Source organism: Triturus cristatus, chromosome 4_1 (assembly GCF_964204655.1).
Source record: "Triturus cristatus chromosome 4_1, aTriCri1.1, whole genome shotgun sequence".
In the NCBI taxonomy this organism is placed as follows: domain Eukaryota; kingdom Metazoa; phylum Chordata; class Amphibia; order Caudata; family Salamandridae; genus Triturus; species Triturus cristatus.
In genome coordinates, this window is record NC_140585.1 from 401,351,447 (window position 1) to 401,371,011 (window position 19,565).

The 19,565-nt window shown below is 45.7% G+C and overlaps 1 protein-coding gene across 2 annotated transcripts in view; it reads right to left on the reverse strand.

The window, feature by feature from the left end:
- The window catches only part of TSPO (translocator protein), a 59,393-nt gene that overhangs the window by 19,412 nt on the left and 20,416 nt on the right, over nt 1–19,565 (reverse strand). For both annotated transcript variants that reach the window (XM_085652474.1, XM_085652475.1), the window contains exon 2: nt 5,207–5,409. In XM_085652474.1, the coding sequence (XP_085508600.1) occupies nt 5,207–5,388 (182 nt within the window). In that variant the 5' untranslated portion in view covers nt 5,389–5,409. The remainder of the gene's footprint in view (nt 1–5,206; nt 5,410–19,565) is intronic.

A 19,565-nucleotide genomic window follows, 5' to 3' on the forward strand; every position in this document is an offset into this window, starting at 1 on the left:
CACCCTTCATGGTTCTACCAAGTGCATTCACAGCTGGCAAAGAAGCAGAATAGTGTGCAGCTGGAGAAGAAGCAGATTCACATGCATGGTTTGTGCATGGCTGCAACAAAACAAATATGCAAGCTGTGCTAGGAATCAGTTGAGCCAAGCACACAGCTGACTGACCCATCCGCATACCAACGCCTCAAGATTGAAAATATAACCCTCACTGGTATCACACTCCTAGAGACAAGCTATAAATCTCCACGATTCTGCCGAGTGTTTTCATGGCTGGTGTACAAAAAGAATATAGTGCACATCGGCGCGACCTCTTTCTGGCAAGGGAACCAACCAGCGGTCTGAAAAGGCAAGGAGCGCTTGCACTTGCAAGCACGATGGCCATCACACCATAAAACATCTTTATATAAAGTGCAGGAACAACACATACACATTACAAGGGGGCAGGAGACAAGGCTATCCACGCTCAGAAATACAGAAGCTTGAAATGCAACTTAATTTATGGCATGGCAACTGCAGTGTAACCATGACTAATGAACTGAAAACAATGTGCATGATCAGGCTGGCATGGGAAAACACACCGAAGAGAAGGAGTTACAACTGGTTTAAAAAAAAAAAAAAAAAAAAAAAGTCTGAAGGAGGAGTTTTCTTTCTAAATAGCAAGCCTGCAAACTGGCTTGTCTAGCTTGCAAAATCTAGTATCTTGTAAGTGATGACTCCGGGTCCTCGCAATGTCCACTGAGTACCATTTATATGTAGTGATGCACATTTCCAAAGAGAAATGGACGACTTCAAAGGCTGATGTTCCCAACCTAAATAAAGTAACCCAAACTGAGAAGATACAACGCCTGAAATGAGCGGATTCATGTATACCATGGTTGGCGTAGGAAAAAGGCGAATACCTAACAAACCAGTGCATGAACACGGAAAAGCTGATCCAAATCAACTCTATGCAGATGTAGCACGATTGTTTTTTTGGGAAAAAACAATAGCTTAATGAAACAGCTAAAGGGGTGTCAAAGGCCAGATTTAAAAAACATAGGCTGGTTGTCTCTGGATAAAGCATGCCAGATCTAGCATGTTCTCTGTAAAAAAAGCACTGTACCTCCCGACCTGACCCCGTAACAGTCCAGGCCCTTTGATGTCTCTTGGTCAGGCTATGAGATTGACTCATCCAGGGCCTGTTCTACACGAGGTGGACCTGGCATTCCAAGTGTTTTTTATCTGACCAATAGTGACCCAGGTAGAGAATGTTACTACCCCCTCATCAGTCTTCTCCACCATGCTCCGTACTACAAGAGGAGTAGAATTATTATCTCAACTCTGGTGCCCCACAGTTGCGCCCTACAACAATGAAAATATTCTCTCTTCTGCCTCAACTCTTCAGACATCTGTGCAGCTGATAAAAAAAAAAAAAAATCAGGAACAGTTCATCGTATGGAACCAGCAGCCACCTGCCATGCTTTTTTGATTGTAGGTATTTATTTGTTTTCGCTTAGCCTTTCTACCAGACGTGTTGTACGGGAAATGTCCTTTAGAACAAAACCGGAATCACGCTGTGCCTTTACAGCATCGGCAACCGAACAAATGCGTCTTAAGCATGCATTCATTCTGCACGCAACTAGTTACAACAACTTGCTTTAGGGGGCGCAATGGTGGAGTGGTGTTGGAATTAAAGTCCAACAGCTTCCCTACTGTTGCGCAAACCGGAGTTGGAATAGTAAATTAAACTATTTCAATATCCAGTGCCCCACTACGGCAAGTCGTTAAAACGACTTGCGTGCAGAACAAATGCGTGCTAAAGACGCATTCGTTCAAATGACGGAGTTCCAAAGGCATGCATGAAAAAAGCATTCGTAATTCCGTCATACATTTGTGTTGTACATAATTTAGAACAGGATACATATGTATATGCAAGAGTAGAAACATGAAACCATTAATAACTGTACATCGTGAGTTCAATGTAGGGCAAGAGCTGCAAGTGCATTTTGCTTAAATATGTGTAGTACATTCATGTAATACAAAGACACCACAGTGGTATTGTAGGTCTGAGAGGGTATTTACAGGTGGGTGTAGGTGTTTTAATAGGTCTTATTTACTATTTCAAATAGTTGTACTTTGAGGGAAATCTTAACAAATTGAGAGAGGGTACAGCTGTGAGTTGAGGCAGGAAGACAGTTCTGTAGAAAGTGCCTTGCAATTCAAAGCCCTCGACAAAGAACAAAGGGGCTTTAGGGCCAGGATGTTGTTAAGACTTGCTGAATATAGGGTGTGGTCTGACATGGGATTTGCACTGTAGTGTTTAGAAAACAAGTATAATGATTCTGTATTCTGTTGTGTGTTTAGATGGATGCCACCTAGATGGTGGGTGGGTGCTTCTGAAGACTGAAACGCCTCCTAGCTGCAAAGGTGGTGATCTTGGTGGGCTGTTTAACTAGGGCTGCTAAAGTAATTTAGCTTGCTCATTATACTGCTGTTCAGGGATATGGTGGTGGTGTAGATTGCAAAGTGTTGAAAAATGCATCTAGTGTTTAGTAGCTAGAACCTGAAAGTTGAGGCAGTGGTTTAGATTTATTCATTTTATTTATTTGAAGAGTTTTATATAGCGCGAAGATGACCCATCAGGGTATCAGAGTGCTGTACATATAGAAATCAAGTCCTACACACAGGGGAAAAGTGCAAGAAGGAATAAGCATGCAGCAATACAGATACAATATAAACAATCGTCCTGGTAGATTCAAGATCCAGGTGTCCACAGAAAAATAGTCAAGCTGAGAGACTTATGGGGTACTTTTAGAGGGACCTATTCAAAAGAAGCATTTTTACTTTGTTTTGAAGGAGGTAGTCGAGGGGCTTGTCCTGGTTTCTGGAGGCAGTGCGTTCCATATTCTTGGGGCTAGACTGGAGAAGGAGCGGTTGTAATTCTGTTTTGTTGAACTTGTGTGGTTTCAGCAACAGGAAGTTAATACTTCTTGAGGCACGGCTACAACCAGGTAGTTACTATGTTTTGGTGAGGTAGATACGAGTGTTGTGGTGGAGGGCCTTGTGCAGGCTATCTTCAGTTGAATCCTTGCTTCAAACAGGAGCCACTCCCGATACTTTTCTAAAACTCGGATTATGAGCACTTACAATAAAAGTGCCTGAAAAAGGAGCATCTCTGTACGGTGAGAGCAGTGGCTGAGGCAGTCCACGCCCCTCACACCCAGAGGGCAGGACAGACCTCACCCTCCTCTGACCGGCCCCCTCTCCCGACAGTCCTCACTTCGTATGTACCCCCCCCTAGACCAGCCTCACCTCCTTTGCACCCCCCTGGACATGCCTCCATCCCCTAGACAGGCCTCTGCGGGGGCTGCAGCAGCTTCTCACAGGAGCTCTCGTTGAAGGATTATCATGGAGGACAAAGGAGTAAAGACTTCATTACACCCCATACAGCACTTCTGACCAACCAGTCCCCCACATCTACTCGACAAATATGCCTATAGACAGTAGCTATGGTGTGCTACACACATTGGGCCCGATTCACAAAAGTAATCCGAGACAAAATCCTAACATTACAAATTTCGGTATTCACAAAAGGCATTTAGTATTAGTAAAGTTACGATACCCAACTTTACTACTACTAAACTGAGATAAATCCTAACTTTACTTTTTGTATTCATAAAAGGCATTTAGTAGTAGTAAAGTTAGGATTCCTAACTTTACTACTACTAAATTCCTTTTCTGAATACCAAAAGTCGTAAAGTTAGGATTTTGTCTCAGATGACTTTTGTGAATCGGGCCCATTGTATCTAGTGAAATGCCAACAGGTGAAAGAGGCTGTCGCAGAACTTGGGCATACTGAGGAGACAAACTCAGTCACCGTGCAGGTAGCAGTATGTATGAATGTATGTATATTGCATTTCTATAGCTCAGTGGCAGCTGATAAAACGTTGAAAGTAGTGGAGCGAAGGAGGAGTAACCATGAGTTTGCCTGCACATTCAAGACTGGAGAAGGAGTAGGTCTGTTGCAAGGTGGGTAAATTGGTGACTTTTCCACACCCACTGCTATTCTAAACATAAGTGATGTTGTGACGGTGAGGAAGTGTCCCAACACCCCATTATTCAGTGTAGATTAATGCATTTATAATTAATTTACATGTTGCTCGTCCTACACCTCACGCTGGGTAGTAGAGTACTTTACACACGATTTAAAAAAAGCAAACAGCTAAAGAAAAATGGAGTGAAAAGGAGTACAATAGATATATCATATAAAATACACTTTGCCCTATATGCAGGTAGATCATGTAAGCCATTTATAAGGTAATAATTTCACACAAATTGTAAAATCAAACGTCTTAATGGTAAACAGGGCTAGGAGAATATGTAGTAAAAGATGTTTGCAGACGTCAGATATCATTTATTTTCATACCTCACTCAAGCATCATTTGTGATTACTCAGTATGTTTTTCTAGTCCTATTTCAAGTTCCCTCAAAAGGTTACAAGGTGTGTATATCGAGTGGCAGATCATACCAGGTATTGGAGCGCTCCAAAGAAATGACCACTTCAAGCTGGAGTCCTTCTTGAATAGGTTAGTGTCTAATCAGAAAAGCAGTTTTTGTCTCCAGGTTCCCTCTTCTCAGGAGATGCGGATTGTGTTCCCTTTGTCATAAATGATTCCAGTATCATGGACGGGGTATATAGCAGAACTAAGTTCTGATCTGATGGCGAGCGGTGAAGTGGGTACCGGGAAGATGATAAGGAGGATGTACATCTTAACATGATATTGCACAGAGACAGAAAAATATGATAGCTACAACCAAAAGGATGGCACCCAGGTTTGTGTTTAAAGTTGGAGGGCAGTTAATGTCTAATAAAAACTACCAAAGATTATAAGGTTAAGTGATTCCAGAAATCTGGACTAAATTTCTTCTCTATGACATTATTTGAACATCTTGTCAAATGTATATGAATGAGCAATGCACGGGGTGCAATACACCAAAATAATGGATAAAAAAACAAGTGTTGTACATGTTAGATGTTCACATTTAATAACTGCAGTTAGTATTTCTTTCTTTTTTTTAAAGCAATCAATTATGCGTAGTAAATTACATTTGAACCTAAAGGTATTTTTCGTTTGCTCATGGTAAACATTCCTCTTCAAAAGAAGATCCTCCCAAAACAGTTTTTATGTTAATAAGGCAAAAACCAATCTCTGGAAACAAATCTTACCCCATGGATGTATATAAAGTTGTCCACACAGGAGCAAACATCCAGTTGGGTGGGCGCCATGATGGTAGCTTAAGTGAAGCATACCAGGTGGGGATTGCCTTTTTTGTTATTGAGGCTCCCAATATTCCTCCAATGTGTGGTACCAGAGAGAACCCAACAGCTGTAGCCCAGGATGGTACCATTTTCAATCAGAGGGGTGATTTCTGCAAGAGAAGTTTTTATAATTAGCATTGTAAGCATGACGGATCACAAAGTAAAAGCTCAAACGTGCAGTTTCAAGCCAAACTAAAACGCTACAGCTGGTCGACCATAAGTAGCTCAATGCAACCACTATGCTCTTGCTAGAATACTAGGCCTTCCAATTGTCACTCATCACAAGTGACACTAATGCAAACTAGATCTATTCCTACATATCTGCACAGTAATTATTTTAATCATGCACAATATTCATGTCTTTATAGCTGAATCTGTTTAGGTGAGACTTGCATCACCTTCAGGTGCTTGAAGCCAGACTCAGTGTATTTTGGCAAGTGATATTTAGACTTTAGCTGCCCTTTATTACATTGAGCTTGCGACAACCTGTCCATGGTCACTGGGAATTGGCCCACGACAATGAAGCTCTGATTTCACTAAGATTCCAAGGCAGCCTTCCGGGGTGACAGGGACGGTAATGACAGCTGGTCCCTGGCTGTGGCGTATGTAATAAACTCAAGCTTCTATTGCATCCTGTGTGGCGCTTCGCTATTGTACCTAGCCTGCTCTTTTCACAATGCTCTTCTCATTAGGTCGAGCCTAGCGGCAGCGCGCATGCCCTCCTCGCTCTGCGAGGCATGCTGTAATAGAGTGTGCTGTGGAAGCCCAGTCCACTCTCCTCCCATATTAGCGTGGCTAAAAAGTAGAGGTACAGATGCGTCACGGCCATGCCCCCGTCAAACGAAGGGATTCGACATGTGGAGAGAGCCAGGCGCGACCTCCCACCGCCCCATAAAAATTTGGTAACGGGCCCATCCAACTCCTTAAACCAGGGTCTGGGAAAGCAGAGGATGTTCTGGAGGACATGGAGGAACCCGGGGAGAATCAACATTTTAAACAAGGCCACACGGCCCAGGGGGTTCAGGGGTAGCGTCTTCCATTTCTGGAGGTCTGCTCGAGCCTTTTTGACCAGAGGGGTTACATTAAGGGACCAGCCCAGGTTCGGGAGCGTGGTAACCCATATTCCCAGGTACTTAAAGGAGTTGCGTCGGATCGGGATATTGGACTGCCAATCATAACAATCCCTTGAAAGGTGAAGTGGGACCAGCACCGATTTCCCAGGGTTCAGCCGAAGACCCGACGCCTGCCCAAACGCTAAACAACTGGAGGCAACGAGGCCCAGAGGAGGCGGGCTCTGCCAGAAAGAGCAGGACATCATCTGCGTAAAGCGCGATCTTGTCCGTTTCGGTGCCGGGCCACGCCCAACCTCTGACCTAGGTGTACGCCCGCACCAGGACCTCCAAGGGTTCCATGAGGGGGGAGTTGAGTACCGAGCCCTGATCATCGACCACTTCTGGAATTATTCGGCTTGCCCTGGGGAAGGTAGCACGCCGATGTAAAATCGCGCCGTTTTGGTCCCCCCCCAACCGTAGACGCGTGCCACTGAGGACCTCCACAGTAGCTTGGCCTCGTCCAAAGATAGCTGTCTAATCTCGGACCGAAGAAGGGCTAGTTGTCGGCTTTGGATCGCGTCGTCCAGCTGGAAAAGGGACTGTTCCAACCGAAGCGCCTGCGCTTCCTTTGCGGTGATTTCCCGGTGTCGCTCCTGCCTGTGCTTTTTAAGTTGCCCTTTCGCGAACCCACCAATTGTAGCTTACCCATCCTCCCATAGGGAGCATTGCCTGGGGCAATGTGAGCGCAAGCTTGGGCCGGTGCATGTGCGGGAGATCGCACATTAATAAATGGTGCTATCTCTACAGAGATTACATGTTTCGGTCCGTGAAAGCTGAAACAGTAAGACAAGGAAAAGAACAACAACAAAGGAAGAACCCACACCCCAACCCTACACTTCAAGAACGGAAGTATCTGTCGACCCCTTAATCAACTAAATCAAACTAAAACACTTGGATTGATAGCGTGGATGAACCCTCCAGAAGCACGGATCAAGTTGAGCCTCGGCATAAAGCAATAGAAAGAACATACAAGTCCATCAAAGTCGGATGCCCCCCCCGCCCCCCCCCCCACTGGGTGAAGCGCCGCACCCCATTAGCGATCCAGCTTCCAGACCTGAGTGCAAGGCGGCTAAAGGGTGGGAGTGCGAGAAAGGTCGGATTCCACCTGGGCCCGTGGTGGGGATGAGCCCATTAAGTCCTCCCTGGAGCAGCACCTACTTCGCGGCGGAGAGCCTGATTGACTGGAGGAATCACGGTGGCCGGGGACCCCCCCACCCCCCACCTGGAGGATCGGGCTGCTGAGGTGCTTAATTGGCGCCCCCGACGGGACTTCGTGCGATGCCGCCGGTGACGCCCCGGCGATCTCGGCCCCACAGGTAGTGGCCCCTTATGTTCTGAAGAGTACTCTTGCCGAGGGCGGTGGGGACGCTCATCCGTCAGCCACGCCCACGCCGCCTGTGGAGATTCAAAGAAGTGTGTTTTGCCCTGAACAATGACTCTGAGGCGTGCCGGGAATTGGAGCTGGTATTGCAGGCCCAGAGTGCGCAGCTTCTTCTTAACCTCCGTGTAGGAGCGTCAGAGATCCTGAACTTCCCTGGTGTAGTCTGAGAATACCATAATAACATGATTTTGAAACTGGAGGGGGCCCTTCTCACTGGCCGCCCGTAAGATGGCATCACGATCCTTGAAGTTGAGAATATTAAGGATGATGTGGCGGGGCACCGGGAGGAGGCCTAGGCGCCAAGGACCTGTGGGCCCTTTCTACAACAAACCAAGTTAACAGACCCTCCCCCGGCATCCAGGACTGAAACCATTGTTCAGCGAAGGTGGCCGCTTGCCCCGCTTCCACCTCCTCGGGAAACCCCACAAGGCGAAGGTTGTTGCGGCGTGCGCGGTTCTCGCCGTCCTCGGCACGCCTGTGGAGCTCCCCGGTACGAGCTCTAAGTTGGGCCACCTGATCTTTCAGTTGGGCGATGTCGTCCTCAGTTGTGGAGATGCGGGATTCGGCCTCTGACAGTCGGGCTGTGGTGTTGCGAAGGTCCTGTCTGAGGAGGGACACGTCCACCTTGATTTCCCCTATCTTCCCCTCCACGGATGCCTGAGAAGCACTGATGGCCTGAAGGATAGTAGCCAGGTCCTTGTCTGGAGGGGGGGGGATCCCCCCGCCGACCCCCCCCCAGGAGGATCCGACTCTGAAGTAGTAAACCGGTCCATTTTGGTCTGTGTGGCTGCCGGAGCCGGCCTGGGGCCCTTGTCCCTTCCCATGGCCGTGGACCGGACCCAATGTCACTGCGGCCGCAAGAGGCCCAGATAGGGTGAGGGATCAGTGAGGGGGAGGGGATCCAGGGACCTGCAGGCGTGTGGATGGTCCTTGAACCACACGGAAACCACGCCAGAGGAGATCAGTCCGTGGATACCACCAAAGTTGGGGGCGCGGCAACAACAATGTGGATCTCGGATCCCTAGGTGACCTGTGGCGTGGCGGCGCCCAGAGGTGCAACCCCAGACCCACGTCCGTACCCCGGTACCTCCACAGCCGTCCCCGGGGTCCCTCGGGCGGCCAGTCGAACCGGACGTCACCCACTCCTCAGACGGCCAACGGATTTCGAGACACCCAATGCCACCCGGTATGGTGGCACCGAACCCACAATGCCAGTACCAAGGGGGTCTATGCCACGGCCATGCACTGCCTCAGAAGGCATAAGAACTCTCCCTTCCGCCGTCAGACGAAAAGCGCGGGGGGCGCGAAGACGGCCGTCCCGGCCAGACACAGGGAATAGCTATGGAGTGGGGTGGGGGTCACGCACCAACACCCGCGCCGCTGCCCGGACCGACAGCCGGTTCTCCCACTCACCACACTGGACCGCCAGCCAACTCCTCCGCCACACTCCACAGCTTGCAGCAGACCGCCGCTCGTAACAGGCCTCAGGGGTGGCGCCGGCCGACAATCTGGCCGAGTTCCCACCAGGGGCCCCACTAGCCACAAGGCCGCCACTCCCCCGGGCCGCCGGTGATCAAGCGCCACTACTCCCAGGCGCCCCAATCACCGCTGGTCACATAGATGGGGGGGTCTTGTCCAGCCAGAACATGCAGGAGTCAGGAGAACATGGGGGCGGGGGCCCGCAACTCACGCCGCCACCACCGTCTTTGCTGCCAGCCGGGCCCCCGGCTCGCCTCTCCCCGCCAAAAGTGCCTCGCCCTGGTTGGAAGCCTGCCACTCTGCTGCTGCTGCCCCCGCGCCGACCGGTGCACCGGCCGATCTCGGTTGGTGGTCCAGAAGCACTGCGGGCAACATCCTGGTGTGCGCGGGCCCGCCACTCAGGGCCGCCGCTGCCGAGACGCCCCTGCGCGGGCCACCGCCCGACCTTCAGCAGCTGCACAGCTCACGCGTTGCCCGGCTCCACCTCTCCAGGCCACGCCGCTCACCGCAGAGGTCGCGACAGGCCGCAAGCCTTAGGAGGTCACAGGCGCCACGGACAGCAACATCGGGAAAAGGCCCCCCCCGGAGGGAAACACCGCTGTGTGCAGGTAGGTGTTACTGATGCGTGCTGAGGGTTTCCGGATTCGAGGCGGATGATAGAGGGGTCTGGAGCACTCTTAGAGTGCGACCGCCATCTTGAAGCCTCAAGCCGGAAGAACTAAAATGTTCTATTTACATACCACTTTTTACAAGCTGTTAATTTTTTATACTACAACATTACGTGCTGTTATTATAACTATTATTAATGCGCTAATGCTTTTTGAACAGTGGGAAGGATGAAAGTCAGAGTCAGCCCTGCTGTTATTTGTACCTGTGGCTGCTTCGTGCACACAGATTTCTTCAGTACACGTGTTTCCTGTTCGTGGACTTCAAAAAAGACCAAAATGCTGACCTAGGCTTCTTATAAAAAGTTGTTGTTTGTGGTGGTATTTAAACTGTAGCCGGATCAGGCCAAAGGTTAGCTTTTCGCTCTGCAGAAAAGTGTGCAAAAAGGTAACAAAATGCGTTTTGCGACTTTTTGAATACACTCTACCGTATTTAATCCATGGCAGGCAACGCAACCCTTATATATACGCAAACAAAACACACACTGACTTCAGGGAACATAAATTGGGTTCGCAAAGAATCTAAGCCGGTTAGGTGGAACCAAAAATAACCCTGATGTGAGCGGGTTACCAAGCTTTGAGTTTAGTTGTTGCTTAAAGTGCATACATTTGCTTTATTAGTGAAGAAATATGTTTTTAGTATGCAATTTAATTTGAAAAAACATTCCGCTCATATACGAATGTATTCAAATATTTCTAAAATATGTATACAGAAGAACTTACTTAACCATGTTATACCAGCTGCTGTTGCCATGTGTTTATACCATCCCCATCCTTCTGCTAAATTCTCTGCCAGTTTAAAATTAAATAAGTACTTCTCAATGCAGTTCTATAATATGCCTAATAAATGTGTTAAAGCTTCCACCCACGATCATGTAAAGCATACCTAAAAACTTATAAAAGGTCCCAAAGGTGAGATCTATTGGCTATGCCAATGCTTGTTTATAAAAGGCATTGCCATTTACAATGCCAATAGCTCCAAAACATGCAGTTGCGAGACCTATTGCATTGTAAATGCTTGTTTCTCACGTGAATTCAAATCTTCAATATTGTAAGAGCCAGAGGATTATGTGAATGTATATCCTCAAAAGTAAGGCTAATAGCCAGTAACACCCACTATTCAGAAATAATGTTAAAGAAGTAACGATTTACTGCTTTTTAAGCCATCTGTAATTTCCACTAGACAAGAATGCTAGAATGTCACTTGACGAGTGAGAGTACTAATGAAAAGTTCACACAGTGCACCATGTTCGTTTATGAAAGCCCATGATAGACAGTGGGACAAAGTTTTATTTCAATGAAATCACAGGGGTGTTTTTATCTCAAAACCTTTAAAAAGATTTGCTATGAAAGGAAGCAACTGCATGTGAAACCACATAAAAAAGTACACGTTTATTTTTTAAATGTTCAGTGATTCAAGAGAAATGGTAATATACAACGATGTAAGCATCATTTTCCATTAATGTAAGTGCAACTGTAATACAATAAAGTGACAAAAATTGTTTCAATGATACATGGCATCCCAGTGCTTTTACTACCTCCCAACAGACTAAGTTTGACAGAATGTGTTGGCATCCACCACTTAATGACAGAAGTACAAGAAAACAATTTTGGATGTCAACCTTTTAAAAAAGTTTCCAAGTAATCGGGGGAGGGGCGTGGGGGGGGGGTGGTCATCGGGAGTCAGTGGCGCAAATGAAAAACACAGCAAGCACGTAGAACTGAAGAATGCTTACACAAAAAAAAACAATGAAAAGGGATGGTGAAATGACCGAAACCCTTAAGAACATCCCTCCTACTAATATGGGGAAATATTTCAACTTGAAAAGGAACCACAAACAGTGTGCAATTTGTCACCAAGGGGCCCGATCCACAAAGGGCCTCCAAACGTGTGGAGGACGACGCGCAGTCGTTTGGGGGGGGGGGGGGGGGGGGGAAGAGGGAAGAAGCTCTACACTCTGGGTGGAATCTTCGCAATTCTCATTGTGGGGATTCCGGCCAGAGTGTGGAGACTCCCCCCACAATTGTGGGGCCTCCGCCATAACTTTGGAGGCCCTTTTGAATCAAGCCCTAAATGTCAAATCCAATCTATTCCCAGGTTATGGACGTCAAAATGGGGGAGCCTGACACAGCTTAAAGTGCTGACTGCCACTGACAAATATTTTGCAGTTTTGTCATTATTGCATCTAGCAGGACGTAAATATGCTTTATTTAACTGTCCCACCAGTAGAATTGGAGGACGGAGGTCCGAACAGACCAATTTGCCGGCAATATGTGCATCTCAGAAATACTGATCCAGTTAAACCTAAGCGTAAAGGGCTGCATAAATCTGCCACAGAGGGTAGGATCCCTCCAACTGAAATGTGCATGATCCACCATCGATAGAACCAACTAGAACATAAAACTGGGCAAAAACAAGGAAAGCAACTGTTCCCCACTAAGTTATTTGACCAATGCTGTTGCTCACCAGCCACGTTTGCCTTATACAAACGGTAAGTAATTTTTATTGCTTGGTTAATTAAAATCGTTCCCAAATATATAAATGCGATATTTAATAAAAACATAAAAAATTCTAAAACAAACAGGCACAATCCTTCTTTTGGACTGGCTTCGTTTGAACCAAGTATGGCAGTTTCTGGGCTTGCGTTAAGAGCTTTCCATACGCAGATCTGGATTATGGAGTTTACTCAAGGAGAGACCAATAGCTTTCAACCCTTACATAAACTCAGTCAGCGATGCCATAAATACTCTACCGTTTCCTGTTTGACACATACAAGCTAAAATATGCTAGGATATTCTTGTGTATTACAAAGCTATTAGTTCTTGGAGTATACAAGAACCAGATGTCTTTACATAAGCAGTGCTGTTGAAAAACCGGTCTTTCCGGTAAAGAGCAAACATACCATGAGGCTTTGCCTTAACTTTCACAAGTGTCTGATCTCACATAACCACACCACGTACAAGATTTAGAAACCAGAACATACGCATTATAAAATGCTTTAAAAACTAGGGACCCGATCCAACTGTGGTAAAGTACTCGGTCCGCCAATCCAGCGGTTAGCCTACCCTATTTATACAAAGGCATCATCTCTCCGATGGAAGTACCCCCACTGGCTCTTGCGTCAGAAAGCTTACTTCAATAGGCCGACATCAGACCACCCACCCTGTTTAGGACAGATTGTCAAATGTATTTCTTTTTCTGTCCGTCACTGCTAGGAAAAACCTGGCAACCTCAAACAGAAACAAGCATTGGAATAGCCAGTAGGTCTCGCTTTTGGGATCTTGTAAGTATTTAGCTATGCAGCACAATATCCTGGGTGCTACACCATCTACTGTTACTTACGTACCAAAACCTTCCTGCTGGACACTAGTATGAAAGTCTCGTAAACAAATAAAATTGAAAATGTCCATATTAAAAATCGCCAACTGAAACAAATGGAAATGATGAGATGCCAACAATGAACTTAATTATGCTAGTGAAAACACATCACATTTCCTTTTTCCAGTTAATTATGTGCCCATTTAGTAGCCAGCAACGGGTATATCCCAACTGCCTGGTATTTAGTAAATATGAAAGGAATTGCTAGTGGGTTGCCAACTATCAGGGTCACACTGAGATAGAGAATATGCACGGGCACCAAAACAAAAATGCTCCCTGTTAGTGATTTAAATAGCTGAATAAGTGACTCACATTTCTGCATCTACAAGCTAATTGTAATGCACGTTATCATGCAAAATGAAATAATAATATAATACTTATGCATTACAGTCAAAGAAAGTACAGAGATATGCACGTCAGATTCAGAGAATATTAATTCTATATCATGCATTACAATATTTTTTACTTTCTCCCACTGGAAACTTGCTCTGCCAAATAAAAGTTTGTGTGAACATATTCCCCCATGTCTCATTAAAACTCTCCCACACTGTTGTACCAAAATACATTTAAGCCTTCTCTATTTATGTACATGAGGGCATACACTGCTCATGTATGTGCGTGCTTATATTAGGTGAACCTTGGTTCATTACCATTAAAGAAAGGCATAATAGACTTGCAATGTCCCTCTCTGACATTACTGCACACTGCCTATGCTAATTTGCAAACGCTGGCCCTCCAAAACCTATTTTTTTTGTTTAGGGCTCATGCCTCCTGCACTCTGCATTTTAGTACTTGCGGTTTTGCTGTTTTCAGCATCTGTATGGACTTAAATATAACAAAGCTATGTTATTACAAACCTTAAAATAGCAAATGTGTCACAAATTGTGGCTTAAGTGAGAATGGAGGGGCAGGAGACTGACTAGTTAAGTGGTGAATTATTACACCAGTCTTGTCGCACTCACACTTCCTTGAAGGCTTGTTCAGGGTCCATCAGTCTGTATCACACGCACGGGCGTAACGAAAGCTGAGGGGACCCCCTGCAAGGTACATGGAGGGGCCCCCATGCCGGATTTATTCTGGAGCTCTAAGGCCCGAGAACTGGGTGGAGGGGGCCCCCTGCAGCCATGGGACCCCCCGCACTGCAGGGGATGGGGGAGGGGCCATGTTAAGCCCCTGCTCACACGCTTCATTTCCGAAGGGAAACAAACAGTGGCAAGCCTGGGAGGGAGGCTCTTGATCCAGTAATCTTTTAGAGCTTGGGTAACTTAACTTGTGATGCAGGCGGCATGTCTACAGTGAGGGTGAGGAAGCCACCAACCAGCATGTGAGGTGAGAGTAGTCACTGGCGTAACAAAACTTGAGGGGGCTTCCCTACAAGGTACATGGTAGGGCCCCTCCGGACTTAATTGGCAGCTCTCCTTTCAGAGTATTGTGATGAGGGGGGCCCCTGGAGCTTGGGGGCTTGTGTTACGCCATTGACGGTATTGCTACTTTCCGTCCTCTCACTCTTGAATGCGTTTCTTTGTTAGCTGCTGTCTATGGCTTTCCCTCACAGTGCTCTGTGGATGACTCATGGTCCTGCAGTTTAGCAGATAATTAATTTCCACGTTTGGGGGGCTCAGCAAGAGTCACAACGTCTTGTGTTTTAACAGGTTTATGTGCAGGTCTGCAGTGTAACGAAATTTGAGCATCCCCTCCCCCTGCAAAAAACACGGATGCTCCCAGACTCAGTCAGGACCTCTCAGGCCAGAATAAATGAAATGAAGGTGTCAAGTATTCACATTGTAACCTGGAATTGCATAGAGTTTGTATTAACATTTGACTCGTGAAACAATGTATGAAATGTGAAAATGGCAAAAAAAATAAGTTTAAAAAAAAAAAAAAACATTTGACTCGTGAAAAAACTTACAATAGTCCAAAATGATGTTGGTTTTAGTGTTGGGAATTAATATGGCATTGCTTCATTGTTTTTTACCATGATGAATTCTTTTCTGTTTTTGTGAAGTATGCCAATAAACATACTTACTTAATTGTAACTCTAAAATTTTAGTATATTAACTTAGATTATCATCCTTCACATTCTAACCAAGGCAACGTGAAATATTCTTTTAAGCCTACTTTATCTAAACAATATAGCGATGTAACTTGCTTTTTTCTGACTTTCATTCACTGCTCTGGGTAAAAGCAGCTAGTTCTGCTAATCCTTCCACCACTTTCCAAAAGTGTCAGAGGCTGTCTCGCTGAGTCATTATTGGTTGTTAAGCAAGTCCGATACATGTTTACAATATTTCTTCCGTCAGCCAGATTATTCTTAAACGCATGGTGACAAAAGCTCAGATAACATTCTTGCTGCTTCTCTTGTTAAGCCATGGCATTATTTTGTGAGCTTCTTGAGCTATGCAGGGTGTGAGCATCTTGAGCAGCCCCGGCTCTACCCCTCCCCCAATGGCCGCGCTATGACTTCGAACAGGAGAAACTGGAAGAATCTTATCCGAGCCTCTTGTCACCATGCATTTAAGAATAATCAGGCTGACAGAAGAAATGTTGCAAAAATGTATCAGACTAGCTGAGTACCGAAGAATGACTCAGCGAGCTGGTCTCCATCTGACCGTTTTGGAAAGTGAGATAAGGGATTAGCAGAAAGGAGCTGCATTTACCCGTTTGGGATTTCCGAGAGCCAAGGAGATACAGCGGCCCCAGCTCTACCCTGCCCCCTCCTCCAAAGGCCTCGCCCGCACAGCCGGAGAGCCCACAACGGAGGAGCAGAGCGGCCTCTAGCAAGCGTCTGGGACAGGAAAGTAATACAAAGTTGAATTGTAAACTCCACATCTGCCACAGAAAATAAATGCAATTAACCTGTGAGCTGCGCTGGGGTGAAGTCACCATAATTAAGTAATACAGCGTTGAAAATGTAAAAGCAGGGTCTGAGACAGGAAAGCAATGGCTCCTTAAAAGGTAACCGCCAGGTATGTAAGCCTTAAAGCAAAATGTAAATAATGTGTCTGCCACAGAAGAGCAATGCCTCCCTTAACATGCCCTCACCCAAAGGAAAACAAGCATTTGCAATGCACTAGGTCTCGCATTTACGCGAGTTTAAGCTATTGACATTGCCAATCATAATGCCTTTTATTTTTGTTTTAAAAACATAAATAAAAAGCATTGTTATTTACAATGCCAATAGCTGAAACTGTGTTGAGGAAGGATGTAATGCATTGATTTCCGTCTGACAGGAGCGTCACTTGCTGGCATGAGAGAAGGGCAGCCCGCACCAAGTGTGTGCGGATAGGATAAGGGGAAGCATGTGCATAGGGGAACAAAAAGAGCACTGAGCAGAGTACTCACCACTTCTGGAAATGTAAACAAACTCTTTCTTTATAATAAAAGAACTTCCACTTTGCGAACTATATAATCTATTACATTGCACACCAATGCTATCTATCAATGAATGTATATACAGGCCAATAGACCCGATTGAGGTGGGAGACTCCTGATTTAGGAAGCCAAAAATAGCTTTATTTTAGCTGTCTCCTATCTGAAATTGCCTCTGCTTCAATAAAGGTAAATTGGGAAAATCCATTATCCGGACTAGCGTGCTACTCGCTGAAAAAACGCTTCAACACCCCATCAGAGGTTGCAAGCGCTATATAAATGCAAACCTTTTTCCCTCTTCTATCCCTCCGCTATTTTTCTGAATCCAAATAATTAACATATCTACCACTCAAATTACTTTCATATTTCACTATACTAATTCACCACTAATCCTTTATGGGTTCCAGAGAAGCGTGCTAGTCGCCGAAAAAGTGCTTTGATGCGTCGTCAGGGGTAGTAAGCACTATATAAATGCAAATACAATACAATTATCCTCAATTGTTTTTCAAACTCTCCCACTTTCCTAGTCTAAAAAGTTGGCATGTATGACAAGTGGAATTACCTGAACCAAAGTTATTACGGTCAGAACCTTACAACGAAGACAAACCATGAAAACTAATGGCAGAAGTGGGCCGATTCAATCCCCCACTGTATCTATACTACTTATTGCACGTCCCACTTTCTCTTTACTAATATTACACTTTTGAATTATTCAGAACAAGAGGTGAATAAAATCAACTAAAGTCTATAACCAGACCTAAAAAAAATACATTGCACGGACTCTGCACACACCGTTGCTCTGCAGACCTGTACATCAACAAAGCCCTGGACCTCTCTAACACATGCCATACCTGCTGTGGCAGAGGAAGCTACTGTCCTACTCACACAGAAACCAAACCGGCTTCTCAATCCGGTCACCGAAGCCATCATCAGCATCCTAGTGTACCCTCCGCAGCAGAGGAAACACACAGAACCGATGTCCTTCACAAGTAATCGAAGACACAAGGACGGCCTCCAAAGAGGAAGACAGAACAGAATAATGAAACCAGCCCACGGTTCCTTTAGGACGCCTGACAATGTAGAAGGAGCAAAGGAGTGCACACAAATCCATGTTAATTGAAGAACATGGAAATACTGCTGTAGCTGGGGAAGTCGCCAGGGAAGATCTAGATCAACAAAAGGCGGGAGTAAATAGACACGACGAACAAACTGAAGCATGCATTTCTAAAAGGCACAAACAGGAACCAATGAAAAAAAAAAGAGGGCGGCTTTAAAGCCACAATGTACATTACACCATGCCTCACAGAGAAGCGCAAGCCTCTAGGCTCGACTTAAAAAAAAAAAAAAATGACCTCCATCATTTAGGAGAAAACTCACGGTTTGAGGGGAATGGATGGAGGGGGTCATTTTTTTAAAATAAACTTCTGCTTCGCTAGTTTAGTTTTGAAAAACAAAAAAAAGTTTGAAAGCTTGTGGCACTGCACCAATCTTGCAGTGCTGTGACTGCAGTTCCTCTAAAGGCATAGAGATTACTGCTGGGCTGACAGTCATCACTAAATATGGTGGTCTTCTCTGCATCAGGGTAGCGAATAGAATGTCTTGTCACCCTGACGAACAGATTAAAGACTGCCATACTCTAAATCCAGTTTAGGTGTTTTGGCAAGCTTAAACAACCCTATATCCTTGCCATTTAGTGAAAAAACCAAACATTAAGTCAGAAAACATTAAGAGCCTTATATAGAATCAGGCAGCGCAGAACTCATGCTAAACAGTAGTGAATGTCTCATCTGCCATATTTAGTGTGCTATTGACATCAACAATCTCTTAATATGGTCACAACAGAAATTATCCTGCGTTGGCCAGCTATCAGAAAGTGTGAATGCATGGATTTGGCTGCAAATATACAATGGACAAAAGAACAAAAGCCCTCTTATCCAATTGACACGCCTTCTTTTTTTGAATGGATTTGCAGATTCCCCACGTATTTCCTAATTCACAGAGGATGTGTGGATTAACAGTTAATCTCCAAAAATTAACTCTTGGAAGCCTATTGGACACCTTTCTTTATTAGGTTGAGCCTAGGCAGCGCATGCGCTGCAAGGCATGCTGTGTTCAAGAAGGGGCTTGAAGCTTGGTCCACTCCCCACCCCAATTTTTCATTGGCTTGTGTCACTGTCCTTTGTAAACTATAGCTTTTCATTGGTCACTAGGCTTAGTAGTCCCTCCTTAGTACCGCCTTGTCTCACCTTGTAACTTCCCAAAAGGACTGGCCCTCTTACGTGTGTTGTTACTTGGTAGGCTTTAATTACAGCCTCCGAGCAATATTTCCTTAAATTGTTTTCACATGCCTGCTGTTGCATGCATGACACGCTCTCTAACGCTTTTTTTTAATTAAATATCACGGTACGCCACAGTGGCGGCCACACCTTTGGTTTATTTGTGGCGCCAAACGCGGCCGCATGTTTGTTTTGTAATATTTATTCACTTTTTAGGTCTTGCGTGTAGTGTTGCAGCGCAACGCGCTGCTCGCTCTGCGAGAACTCTTGTGAGTAAGGAGATTTCAGAAGATGGCATTAAGCCCCGCCCCTCATTTCCATTGGTTGGCATCACCGTTTATGCTAAACTGTGGCCTGCCATTGGAAATGAGTTGTTGGTGTTGCCTCCCTTTGGTCTTTTGGTCTGGCCCATCCGGACTGGATCGCCTGTTTCACGGCTGTCGTGAAGCAGTTTCTTATCTCAAGGAGGCGTGTTGTATAAACAAGCCCTGAGATCCAGTCCGGATGGGCCGTCTCAAAAGGAGACAGGGCGCCGCGTATTTATTTTTGCAAGGAAGTGAAAGCGCCATGCAAAAATAAACAGCAGGAATGGTGAGCGCTTGGTT